Source organism: Podarcis melisellensis, assembly GCF_964234715.1.
Source record: "Podarcis melisellensis genome assembly, chromosome: 6".
NCBI classification, from domain to species: domain Eukaryota; kingdom Metazoa; phylum Chordata; class Lepidosauria; order Squamata; family Lacertidae; genus Podarcis; species Podarcis melisellensis.
This window is the reverse complement of record NC_138538.1, coordinates 92,826,379-92,838,885: the sequence shown is the minus strand read 5'-3', so window position 1 is coordinate 92,838,885 and position 12,507 is coordinate 92,826,379. Positions and strand designations below refer to the sequence as shown.

The 12,507-nt window shown below is 42.2% G+C and overlaps 1 protein-coding gene across 1 annotated transcript in view; it reads left to right on the top strand.

Moving 5' to 3' along the window:
• Positions 1–12,507, top strand: part of XPR1 (xenotropic and polytropic retrovirus receptor 1) — a 100,075-nt gene that overhangs the window by 71,934 nt on the left and 15,634 nt on the right. The window contains exons 10-11 of the mRNA XM_081915091.1: positions 1,938–2,103; positions 2,588–2,782. Coding sequence (XP_081771217.1) covers positions 1,938–2,103; positions 2,588–2,782 — 361 coding nt within the window. The remainder of the gene's footprint in view (positions 1–1,937; positions 2,104–2,587; positions 2,783–12,507) is intronic.

Here is a 12,507-nt window from a genome sequence, read left to right as displayed (position 1 = left end):
AACCTTGGTCATGTAACAACAGTGGCAATTAATTTCTCAGCTTATTTGTATATGCTACTATGTTCTATGTGTCCTAGAGGTTTGGGGGATCTTTAGCAACTGTTGTTTCTCGCAGCTGCTGTGGGCACAGCGGTTCCTAGCCCACTCGTGCTCTTGTGTCATCTCGTTTCCTGTAGAATGGGACAAGGCATTTGCTCCTGATGCTCTTGGCATGAGAATTTGCGAGAGGTGTCGAAACCAAAAGATATCCAATAGCTTCCCATAGAGCCTCATTCAGAAGCTCCTTTGTAAATTTTCCAGTGATTTCTTACTGCCAAGCAGTTGTGCAAAGAAAGCAGCCTAATCTGGTTTTGTCTGTGCAAATTAATACTTAAGCCATGTTCAGATGACTGTCTGTAGATGCATAAATGATTGCTTATGAAGCTGTGGATGCACATGTTTCCCTTGCCCCTCCTGTGCTCAAGCTTTAGTACCCAAACCCTGGTGTGTATTAAACTGGAGTTCCCTGTTTGGTTTGAATTCAGGGATCTCTTGAGTTTATGTCACTATCCTTGCTCATTAGCTAAAATGAACTCAATCTACACTGTTTGGGACAGGGATGGTGCTGTGGGTTAAACCACAGAGCCTAGGCCTAGGGCTTGCCGATCAGAAGATCGGCAGTTCGAATCCCCACCACAGGGTGAGCTCCCGTTGCTCAGTCCCTGCTCCTGCCAACCTAGCGGTTCAAAAGCACGTCAAAGTGCAAGTAGATAAATAGGTACCGCTCCGGCGGGAAGGTAAACAGCGTTTCCGAGCGCTGCTTTGGTTCACCAGAAGCGGCTTAGTCATGCTGCCCACATGACTTGGAAGCTGTACGCCAGCTCCCTCGGCCAATAAAGTGAGATGAGCACCGCAACCCCAGAGTTGTCCGCCACTGGACCTAATGGTCAGGGGTCCCTTTACCTTTACACTGTTTGGTCATAATTGGAATTCTGAGTTAATGTAAGCCAAAATCTGGATATCAAACACATCCTGTGGTAGAACACAGATCTGCTGTTTTAAGAAGTTGTGGACTATTGGTTGTACACAGCCTTAGTCTGCAGTAAGTGTGTCATGCACACAAATGGGTGTTTTTCATGATAATTTGCACTTGCTGACTTGAGTTCTGTGCTACTGTTGTTACTAGTTAGCTCAAACGTGGCGGGGATCTAAATGACGATGATCTTACTGGTTACACATTTGCCAAATGTGTTAGTCTTTTGTTAGGAAATCAACAAGGTATTGATTGGAACATGTCTGAATCTTCAACAATGCAAGCATTATTCTGTATCTCCTGCTTGTTTGTGTTGTGTACAACTGAGCATCAAGACTAGATAATCTTAATGTTGCCCTTTTAGCGTTTTGTTGTTACAACTAAGCAGGCAGGAAGAGCTGTAATCTGAGGTAAATGGAGCATGAAATGGTCTAGCTCGAGAGGCGCATAGCTGATTTCAGACCTTGAGGGGGAAATGGGATGAGATGGAGAAAAATCTGTTTTTACTATTAGTTCAAATTCCCTCCAGCCATCATGGGTGAAGAAGACAGCAAACATTTCTATTGGTGGTCCTTGATGCTGAACACGTTTCCTACACTTGGTATGTTTGTAGGCCGGATACTCAACAATATTTCACTATTTACATCACTCACCTTACAAAAAATATGTGATGTTATTACCAATTTTATTACCAAGTGCCAACACTGTACAGCTGCATTTATCCAAGAACTGTATGATGGCCAAATGATTCTATCAATCAGGTACATATAATAAACAAAGGGTTTACATAGTTACACTGCCACAGATCTGTCCTATAATGCTGGATAATTTGATCATTTCTATAGAAGAGAACATGCTATCATTTTCTATAACTATGTTTTCTGGTGACTAAATGTGTATGACACTTTTTCTTTTTCTTTTGCAGTTTCGGGTGTTCACTGCCCCCTTCCATAAGGTGGGCTTTGCAGATTTCTGGCTGGCCGACCAGCTTAATAGTCTGGCTGTGATACTTATGGACCTTGAATACATGATTTGTTTCTATAGCTTTGAGCTCCAGTGGGCAGCCAATGATGCATTGCTGGCAGATCCAGGTATGTCAATGAGAAGGGAGCTTCATTAACGGCCATGTGCAGGCAAATTTAGGCTTATTTGCTCAATGGAAAACCATAACAAATATAGGCATTTGGCATGCAGTCAAAAAAAACAACACAACCACACACATTTACTTGGTGTGTGTGAATAGTGTTTGTTTATAGCACCTAATTAGGAACTTAAAGTTTATAGGAAAGTGCTTCTGATAAGCTAGGTTTTAAAGTCCAGTTTAGGGTGGTGGTGTGGGCGAATTGTTGGTGGTGGTGTGTTTGCTTCATTTGTTTGCTAAGTTTCCATACCATAACTTCATGTGATGAGGCATTGATATTTAATGTCCCTGGACTGGAGAAGCATTAGATTAATAATGTTGGGCCATTGCTTGAAGCACAAAGCTACTTTCCTTTGTTAAAATGAGACAATTTCAAGAGGAAACTACAGGACATATTTTGCCTTGCATTTAGAAGCTTGTCTTTATTTTTGCAGTTGGTCAGATCTGCAACACCTATGCCTATGGAGTGCGAGCAGTTGTCCAGTGCATTCCTGCGTGGTTGAGATTCGTCCAGTGCCTGCGCCGATACCGTGACACCAAGCGGGCCTTCCCCCACCTTGTTAATGCTGGCAAATACTCCACAACCTTCTTTATGGTGACATTTGCAGCCCTTTACAGCACTCATAAAGGTACTGGTTTGAGAGCCTTTGCTGGTCGGTTTGATTCTTCTACTTTAAATACCAGCATCTTATTTCTCAGAACGGTTGGCAGTGTATATTTATGAGACATCGAGGAGAAACCATTGCAGAATTCAGGGGGTACAGGTTAAGACTCAATCATATCTTCTGGGGAAATAGTTCACTTGCCTTTCAACCCCCCCACCCATTTCACTATGGACTGTGTTTAAACTTGAGCATGGCTCAATAAGTTAGTTCTTCATGCCCACCGTTTAAAACAGTTGTATTTATTTCTCTCTACAATTTCTCTCTTCCCAAATTACTATTTATACAAGACCGTGGTTACATTACAGATGCTTAATAAGTCCATACTCCCAAGAAGTTTGCAATCAAAGTTTTAACAATGGAGAAACTAAGGGAGGGAAGAGATGAGGGTGGCAGCAGGTGAACATGAGTAAATGCAGTTAAATGTCTTTAAAATAGGAATCATAAAATGCATTCTAAATCTATTAAACCTGCAAGTTGGCCCCAGAAAAGAATTATTTGTTTCTCATTAACAATTAAGATCATACCAGAAGTAATTCTGTTGAATTCAATGGAATGCACACTCAGGAAAGTAGGGTTAGGATTGCAGCCTATATGGAATTTATATTTATACAGTCTGACTATCTTAAGCATCTCAGGGAAACTTGTAAACCATCATTGCCATTTCCTATATTTGGGAAAATTTGTGAGGGTAAAAAATGATGGTTGCAAAACATTTCCTATCAAGGTAGGAAAAGATCCCTCCCCTCATATGTTTTTGCTGTGAACAAAAATGGTCTAGCTGCTAGATATTGAAAAAAATTAACAATGGTTCAAGACTATGTTTTGTAATTAACCACCTTTTTAGGATGGGCGTTGACAGTGCTGGATAAAACTGAAAAGTGACCATAATCGTATGAGTGTTGAGAAATGTTCCCAGTGCCTTTTGACTTCCAGGTGTAATTTTTACTCAGAATGATGGGCAATTGCTTCCAAGACATTAATCTGCAGATTAAGGTATCTGAACCAACATGTTTCCACATCTCCGTGGAAACCATAGTGATTTGCTTTTGCTGTTCTTGCAGAAGAATAAGGCTTTTTCTTCCTTGTGCTTCAGGCAGTCACAGGGCTTGTCTTTGTTCTTTCCCCTTCAACTCCCATATGAGTCAAGAGATTTCAGACTGCCTTTAAAACACATCCTGATTTATCCGCACATGTAGGCAAAAGTGCATGCTTTGAGTAATCTGCATGCTTGTAGGTACAACAAAAGCAGAATTTGAGCTGCAGAATATCAACTTTTTAAAATAGCCCTCCGGTAAGCTTCTAAATCTCCTCCTCCTCTTCAGGTTCAGCACAACAAATTGTGCCACCTAAAGCAGGGGGGTGGCTCCAACCACACACATAAAACACACACACACCAAGCACAGCCACACACACTTTTATTTCTGCCCTCTGACAGTCCCCATCTCCTCTTTGCAGCACCAGTGCTGTCTTCTTCTGGGGGGCTTGTCTGGGGAAGAGGGAGTTTTGGCTTTAGCACTAGAACCTTGGTTATAGAGTTAAGAATAAAAAAAACCCCAGTCCTTTCCACTCATACATGTGCACAGCACATTTCTTTAGGGTGTGCACCCAGATAATTATTTATTTCAACAGAGGAAGGAACGGGGGCGGGAACGACAAGACAAACAAGTAGATAAAGAGGCAAAAAAACTAACAAAACGACCACAACAAGAGTGGTCAGGAAGTCGAAACAGGAGATTTTTCTGCAGAGACAAATGCCCAAGCTAAGCTGACTAGAAGCAGGACAGATTTGAAGTGCAGAATGGCTTCTCCCTCTTCTTTACTTGCATGCCACAAAAGTAGCCCCTCGCTCCCATCTCTCTCTCTCTCTCTCTCTCTCTCTCTCTCTCTCTCTCTCTCTCTCTCTCTCTCTCCACATAAGTGACAAACAGCTCATAGCAACTGAGGGAGTTGGGTTGCTGCTCTTTCTTATCATTTGGATGTTTAAATTTCTATTTTCTTAGCATTGCAGTGTCACAGAAGACCGGTTTATACAACAAATTTTGTGGCATTTAATATTCTGTGACTGACACGGTTTCGCAATGTATTTTCGTACAGATTTTGCATTGCTGCCTGAAAAAATACTCAGTTGGCTGCCGTTTCATAGTTTTCCAACTTAGGCCTCTCAAAAGCTTTGGGATAAATGTTAGGTCTAATATTTGCCTGAAATAAATTTCATCAAAATTGGTTAAGCTGCTGCTTTAACAGCTAGTTAATGCTGATGAGGAGATGTTTTTGGTTATATTGACTGCCACTCACGGCTTTAGGCTTCAAAGTTGGATTCCTTAAGTATAGATAGATTTGTCTTCAGCGGGTCAAAACATACTAGGACTCAAAAACAAAAGACATTTCCCTCAGGTAGTCTCATAAGTTGGGAGATTCCTCTGATTAAGAGGAATCATTCCAATAATAGAGCATCTTTAGCTTTTTTTTATTGTAATTGAAAGCTCTATTATAACGTGTGCCTTTTGAGTTGCGTTCATCTCTGTGTTTCTTTAGCCTGATTAGCCAGAAACTAATAGCCTAGTTGAAGAATTGATGCTATTGAATTATGGTGCTGGAGGAGACTCTCGAGAGTCCCATGGACTGCAAGAAGATCAAACCTCTCCATTCTTAAGGAAATCAGCCCTGAGTGCTCACTGGAAGGACAGATCCTGAAGGTGAGGCTCCAATACTTTGGCCACCTCATGAGAAGAGAAGATTCCCTGGAAAAGACCCTGATGTTGGGAAAGATGGAGGGCACAAGGAGAAGGGGACGACAGAGGATGAGATGGTTGGATAGTGTTCTCGAAGCTACCAGCATGAGTTTGACCAAACTGCGGGAGGCAGTGGAAGACAGGAGTGCCTGGCGTGCTCTGGTCCATGGGGTCACGAAGAGTCGGACACGACTAAATGACTAAACAACAAGAACAATAGCCTAGTTCAGAGCTGGTAGTGAAATACCACGGTAGTACCGATAGAGGGAAGCACCCCAGGTCGTCGGTGTGGTATAATAGGGAGAAATGGAAGGTGATGTGAAATTGGGAAGTCAGCCCTTTGGCATTAAGAATGGATGTGCTTCTAAAGGGACGTTAGTGTGAAAACCCGGGGAGGGGACCTTGTTGCTTACTGCTTGAATTGTGCAGAAGAACAGGCCTGTAATGGTTGCCATGGCGACAGAAGTATGTTCATTATTTTTTCAAAGGCCTCCCACCCCATTACGCTCTTATATGCAGTTGCTAGCTTCAGGGAGAAGGGGGAGGTGGGCTCCCAGCCACCAGCCTAGAAACCAATAATCCTCTTTATGGAAGGTCAGGTTGCTGTTGGCTGCCATCATCTCTTTGTGTAGGAGCCGCTGAACATGTTACAGCTGTTCTGGTGGAATTGTTTTCCTTCATTGATTGTTGCAGTCAAGGAAATTTCTGGCTTTTTCCCAGAGTCTGATTCTCACGCGCATATTTATATAGATTAGCTAGACTCCTTTGGGACAGAGTTTTGAACAGCCACATCAAGCACTTAAGCTGCATTATCTATGGCAGCCATCCAAGCACATTTATGCGTGTAATTGTGACTGAAATTAGTAGGACTTGCTGCATATCATGCGTTTAGCCTGGGATACTGGAAAGTTTTACCCATATGAGCGCAAGGGGAGATAATTCGTTGTGTAGGATATTAGCAGTTCTTTTTTTGAAACTTGTTGCTTCTGGTAAAACATTTACCCTTCAAAATCGACAGCCAAGGTTGTAGTGCGCTCCCTTCTCATTCAGCCTTGTAACTAAAACATGTCAATGGATATGAATCCCTCTCAAACCATTACTTGTAGGGATAGCATCCTACTAGATGTTGTTGTTTTGTTTGTATTCCCCAATATCCTGAGCTGTGGAACGTTACACAGGAGCCTCAATTGTGATTTTTTTCAATAGTTTCTCAGAAGCTTTCTAAGAGGAGGAAAGCAGAGAGGCAAGCACATATGCAGTGCTAGAAATCCTAAAGTCAGACAGAAATTTATCTTGTAAATTTCCCATCCAGCTTAAACTCTAAACCATTTATTTGACCAAACTGAAACCACACAAATCATTCATTTTACCTCCCACCGCGCCAAGTCTATGTATCTCAAGTACCTTGGATCTCAAACTCCTTGGCTCCCGAACAAATCGGCTCCCAAACAATTGAAACCCAGAAGTGAGTGTTCTGGTTTTTGAGCGATTTTCGGAAGTCGAACATTCGGCACAGCAGGATGCTCCCAATTGGAAGCCACGCCTCGGTTTTCGAATGGTTCTGGGAGTTGAACAGACTCCCGGAAATCATTCTGTTCGAGAAACAAGGTACGACTGTACTAGTTTCTGACTTAGTAACTTGTGTTGTTAAATTGCCATCTGCAGATAATTACTACATTTAATATAAGAGGACAAATTTCTACTAACGCTTCTACTTTATACTGGCTTTGTACTTCCTTCTGCATATGCTGATTATCTTCTAAAATAAATAATAAGGAATGTATGTATTCTGGATAGCTCCCTTTTACATTTTTCGAAGCAAAGTCTACTCTATATGGCTGCGGGGGAAAGTTTGACTGACTGGGTGATAATCAACTGCCTTGTCTGGTCTGCACAAGAACTTCCATTTGCACAGTGGGACTTCCCCTCTCTCCCCCCCCCCTCCCCACACCGCTGCACCCTTCCCACATCTGCTCCTGAGGGTTGAAGGACCACCTAGAACAGATTTAGGGCCAGGGGGAAGAGGGGAGGGTGAAATCCCATTGTAGAAGCAGAAAGCCTTTGCATTGAGGGGCCACCTTACTTTGAATACAAGCCACTGTCCCGCATGTGTGTGGACGAGAAAATGGGGCTTTCATTGTTTTGTGGCTGCTTCCCCCCCATAATCTGTTGCCAAATAATTCTGAATTATTTTAAAGCACAGATGAGCTGCTTATTCCAAAACCAGTCAAATTGAAAATTTGAGCCACTGCCTTGACTTGGATACATTTTTTAAAAAGATCTAAACAAGAGAAGTGAGATGTCAGCAACTTGAAAATATACTAAATCATCCCAGATCTATTTCAGGCTGTTTCATAACCATCTATTTTTTCCATTAAATGGGTTCCAGCAACCAACAGTAATTAAGATGGGGAGAATCTCTTAACCAAACAGTTTGATTAAGTTAGCTATTACAACATCTATAAGTGAATTACCTTTTTCATCTCTTAAATTGTGTGGCCTTTTCTTAACACCTTATCTATTATTATAATTATGAATCATTATACAAACTTAACTGGAAGAATTAAACAGTGCTTTGGAAACTAGCACCCTTGAAAGCAGTGGCTTTCAAACTGTTTTGAAGGAACGTTGGACTCTTAGGAGCTTGTCAGGGTTCCTGAATGAAAAAATAATTTGCCCACATGTTATTTACTCAATAATAAACAGGGCCAGAGGAGTATTCGATTTCTTCTGTGTCACTCCCATAGTGCACACAAGGCAACAGTGAATCCAAACCAATTACTTACAAGCCAATAATTTTTAAAAGGCACCCAAAAAAAATTTCTGTGAGATCTGTCTGATATTTATTCAGAATGTTTATATTCTGCTTTACAGCTTCAGGAGACTCTCAGAGCAACTTATGAAAGATTTGCACAATACAGTCGCATTCAAGAAGATTAGTACATGTTGTTTATTTTGTAAAATTTATATACCACTTGATAGTTTATTTAAAAAAACCTCACAACCACACTTCAAAACATAAAAAGTTAAAAGATAAAAAGCTTTTGAAGTATTTAAATATTTATTGTGTGTTTTAGTTGTATCTGTTTGAGAACTTTACCTCGGTCTAAGAATGGAATACAAACGGTGGAAGGGCACCTGCGGCGGGAGGCCTCATTAGGGAAAGCGCGCCTCTGTTTAAGAACGGTTTCGGTTTAAGAATTGAATTCCGGAACGGATTAAGTTCATAAACCGAGGTACCACTGTATATAAAGGTAAAGGGACCCCTGACCATTAGGTCCAGTCGTGGACGACTCTGTGGTTGCGATGCTCATCTCGCTTTACTGGCCGAGGGAGCCGGCGTACAGCTTCCGGGTCATGTGGCCAGCATGACTAAGCTGCTTCTGGCGAACCAGAGCAGCGCACAAAAACGCCATTTACCTTCCCACTGGAGCGGTACCTATTTATCTACTTCCACTTTGACATGCTTTCGAACTGCTAGGTTGGCAGGAGCTGGGACCGAGCAAAGGGAGCTCACCCCGTCACGGGGATTCGAACTGCCGACCTTCTGATCGGCAAGTCCTAGGCTCTGTGATTTAACCCACAGTGCCACCCGCGTTATACAGTATCCACTGTATAGCAAGTATTAAATGATCCTTCCTTCTCAGGAGTGAGCCCAAGATCTTTTGCTGCCTGAGACAAAAGGAAGAGGTGGTGCTTTTCCATGTTCTGTGCACAGAAGTCAGTCGGACTAGCAATCGGATCTTTCTTCAGCACTTGAGAGGTTAGCCAAGGGCAGGGTGCTTGGTACACGTAGCTCTGTTCTCCCAGCACCTCCCCATTGCTCTTTGCCCCTTAGTATCTGTTTCTTCTATGGGACGCAGGTGGCGCTGTGGGTAAAACCTCAGTGCCTAGGGCTTGCCGATCGCATGGTCGGCGGTTCGAATCCTCGCGGCAGGGTGAGCTCCCGTCTTTCAGTCCCAGCTCCTGCCCACCTAGCAGTTCGAAAGCACCCCTAAGTGCAAGTAGATAAATAGGTACCGCTTTCTAGCGGGAAGGTAAACAGCGTTTCCGTGCGCTGCGCTGGTGCAGTCTCCGGACAGCGCTGGCCCCCGGTCTCTTAAGTGAGATGGGCGCACATCCCTAGAGTCGGGCACGACTGACCCCTACGGGCAGGGGTACCTTTACCTTATCTGTTTCTTCACTCTTGCCTAGTGGTAGGGCTGGTGCTTTGCGTTCCACATTACTGCCTAAAATTAGCAGGATGTGATAAGGGTGCTGGCAGAACTGCTTCTGTACCCTTGCAAGGGAAGGTGAAAGTGAATGCAAGACAGGGAGTCATAGTTTAGAGTTCAGCGTAGGGCTTCGTGGTCCTTTAACTATACTCTGTTTAGCTTCTCATCTGAGCAATTGATAGCCTAGGCTAAAGCTGAAATGAATGTAGCTTGGGATGAATGAAACTGTTCTGACTTAGTAGGTGGAACAATATGATTCATGTTCAGTCAGAAGGCCTGTATCTTACTGTAGTACTTATCTGAAGATTAAGGCAGCTTTCTGATAACCCCTCAGATTTCCTGGTCCTATTATCATGGCTTTAACAATCAGCAGAAACCGCAGCTACCTGCAGCGACTGACCCTCCCAGAATACTTATCACATGCTATTGTGCTCTGTGCCAGTTTTTCAATAACACAGGGCATTGATTTTCTGCCCCTTTCCCCTCAAGCTGCATTGAACAGAATATATTGTTTGCCTTCTCTAAGATAAATCGAGAGAGTAAATAAAGTAAATTCATTCAAAGCAAATATAATGTTAACAGTTTGTACGGTGGAAATGTTTCTGTTTTATAGAGCGGCCATTTTCACAATGCATAAAAAAAGAGAGAGAATGTATCGGAAGGAAGCTATTCTGCTTTCTTCCTTCCATATTGCCTGGCAGTTACTTCAAGAACTTATCAATCCACATTAGAAAAGGATGCAAATTTGTATTATTATTTTTCATTTCAACGCAATATTCTGAGCACATTGGTCGAATGTGTGACTTGTTTATGTAATGGCAGAAAAATGAGTGAGTGAGACACAGTAAGGCTATAAGTGCACAAAGGACATGGCAGGTGTTTATTACGAAAGATTAGTTCAGCATGAACTATGCGTGGTAATATATCACTGATATAAACCTGCAGGCTTTGCAGGCCAGTGCTTGTGGATTGCCTGTCTGTGACTTTGATTGACACAGAAATACTATCAGAAAACAAACATGTACAGTCACTTCTTAAAGTATGGCAGAAATTAGAGGCTGCTGAGCATGTCAGCTTCCAAGTGCATGTTGGAGACATTTTTTCTCTGCATTAAGAATTGTCTTATGGGAAAAGATGTGTTGAGGCAGACCTCAACGCTTTTTACAGTTTTGATATGTAGTTATTTTTAAAACAGAGAACTTGAGATTGTGTGCCAAATGAGCCCAGTCGTCTTCCTGTGTTGTACAGATGCCAGGAAAAACCAAGTACTTAACACAAAATAATATATTGTCATTCTACAATAAATGGAATAAAGAATAAATGAAGTCATTAGAATGCACATGCCAAAAAAACCCCATACCAGGAAACAAATTGGTACATATGCTTATTGTGGCCATTATTTATGCAATAAGTCCTTTAAAACATGTGTATACATGTTTTGTAGAGTGGTTTAACTAAACAGCCAGATCTTAACTGGAATTAGCTTAATAAAATTGAAACGATGACAAGGGTGGATTATGATGAATTGTCTATTGTTTTGAAAAATAAAACAAAGCAACTACTTATTTGAAATAGGCAACAAAGGTTTTTTTTAAAATTCCATCTTCTAATATTCTGAACTGCTAATGAGTGGCGGGTCCAAAGCACAACAGCTTTTCCTAACTCGTTATCACCTGCACTTCCTGCTGCTTCTTTTTAAGGGTTCGTTCTTTCCAAATACACACAGACATCATCGTAAGCACATATAGCATGTATCCTTTTTGCAAATGAAGCAGGCACGTGGTGCTTGGGTGCTCTGGTTGGAATACCAATGCCCTGATTTTCCAGCCTTACAAACAGCACTGAAGAGGACTGGTAGGACTCGCTAGTGGAGATTGAGATATAATTGCCTGCCTAGAGCAACATCTTTCCGCTACATCACCTGAATACTAATAAGAAGAAACAATAGGGGAGAAAGGTGGCAGGCAGAACCCCAGGAAAGGAGGTTTGGCAGCAGGGGTGGTGATAGCGTTGTGGGCAAACAATTCAAGAGGTGAGACCAAGAGGTGAGGAAAGCTATGTGCTTTTCATTGTGTGTGTGTTTCGCGAGCTTCTTGGTTCCTTTATTTGTAGTGAAATCTTAACATAAATTATAATTTGCCCACATCAATAATTCAACTACCAGAGGGTAACAGACCAGTTCAGCTGCTGTGGAAGAGAATTATGGCCTGGGGATGCGGAGGCAGAAAAGCTTGCTTCTTTGAATTAGCTTGGCTGCTAATGCAGCGCAAGATGTTAATAGAGTTCTCTGCCATGCCTTCCTCACAGGGACTTGCCCTTTTTAGTATCAATTTCTGAAAATGATTTGATCTTACTTTGATGCTGCCTTTAGAACAAACCTATTTTTACTTCCCTCTCTCTCTTTTTGTTTTTTTCATTTTTATACTATGGTTGGTATGACTGACTTACCACTCCCTAAGTAAGACCCACTGAAATCTATGGGTTTAAGTTACTGCTGACTAAATTAAGTCTACCAATTTTAGTGGTTTGCTCTGTTTGACTTGGCCATATACCAACCTATTGCTCCTGCCAGAATTTTTTATTATTATTTTCTAGTTCTAGGTGATGCTCTAGGAACACGGGTGGCACTGTGGCCTAAACCACAGAGCCTAGGGCTTGCCGATCAGAAGGTCGGCAGTTCGAATCCCCGCGACAGGGTGAGCTCCCGTTGTTCGGTCCCTGCTCCTGCCAACCAAGCAGTTCA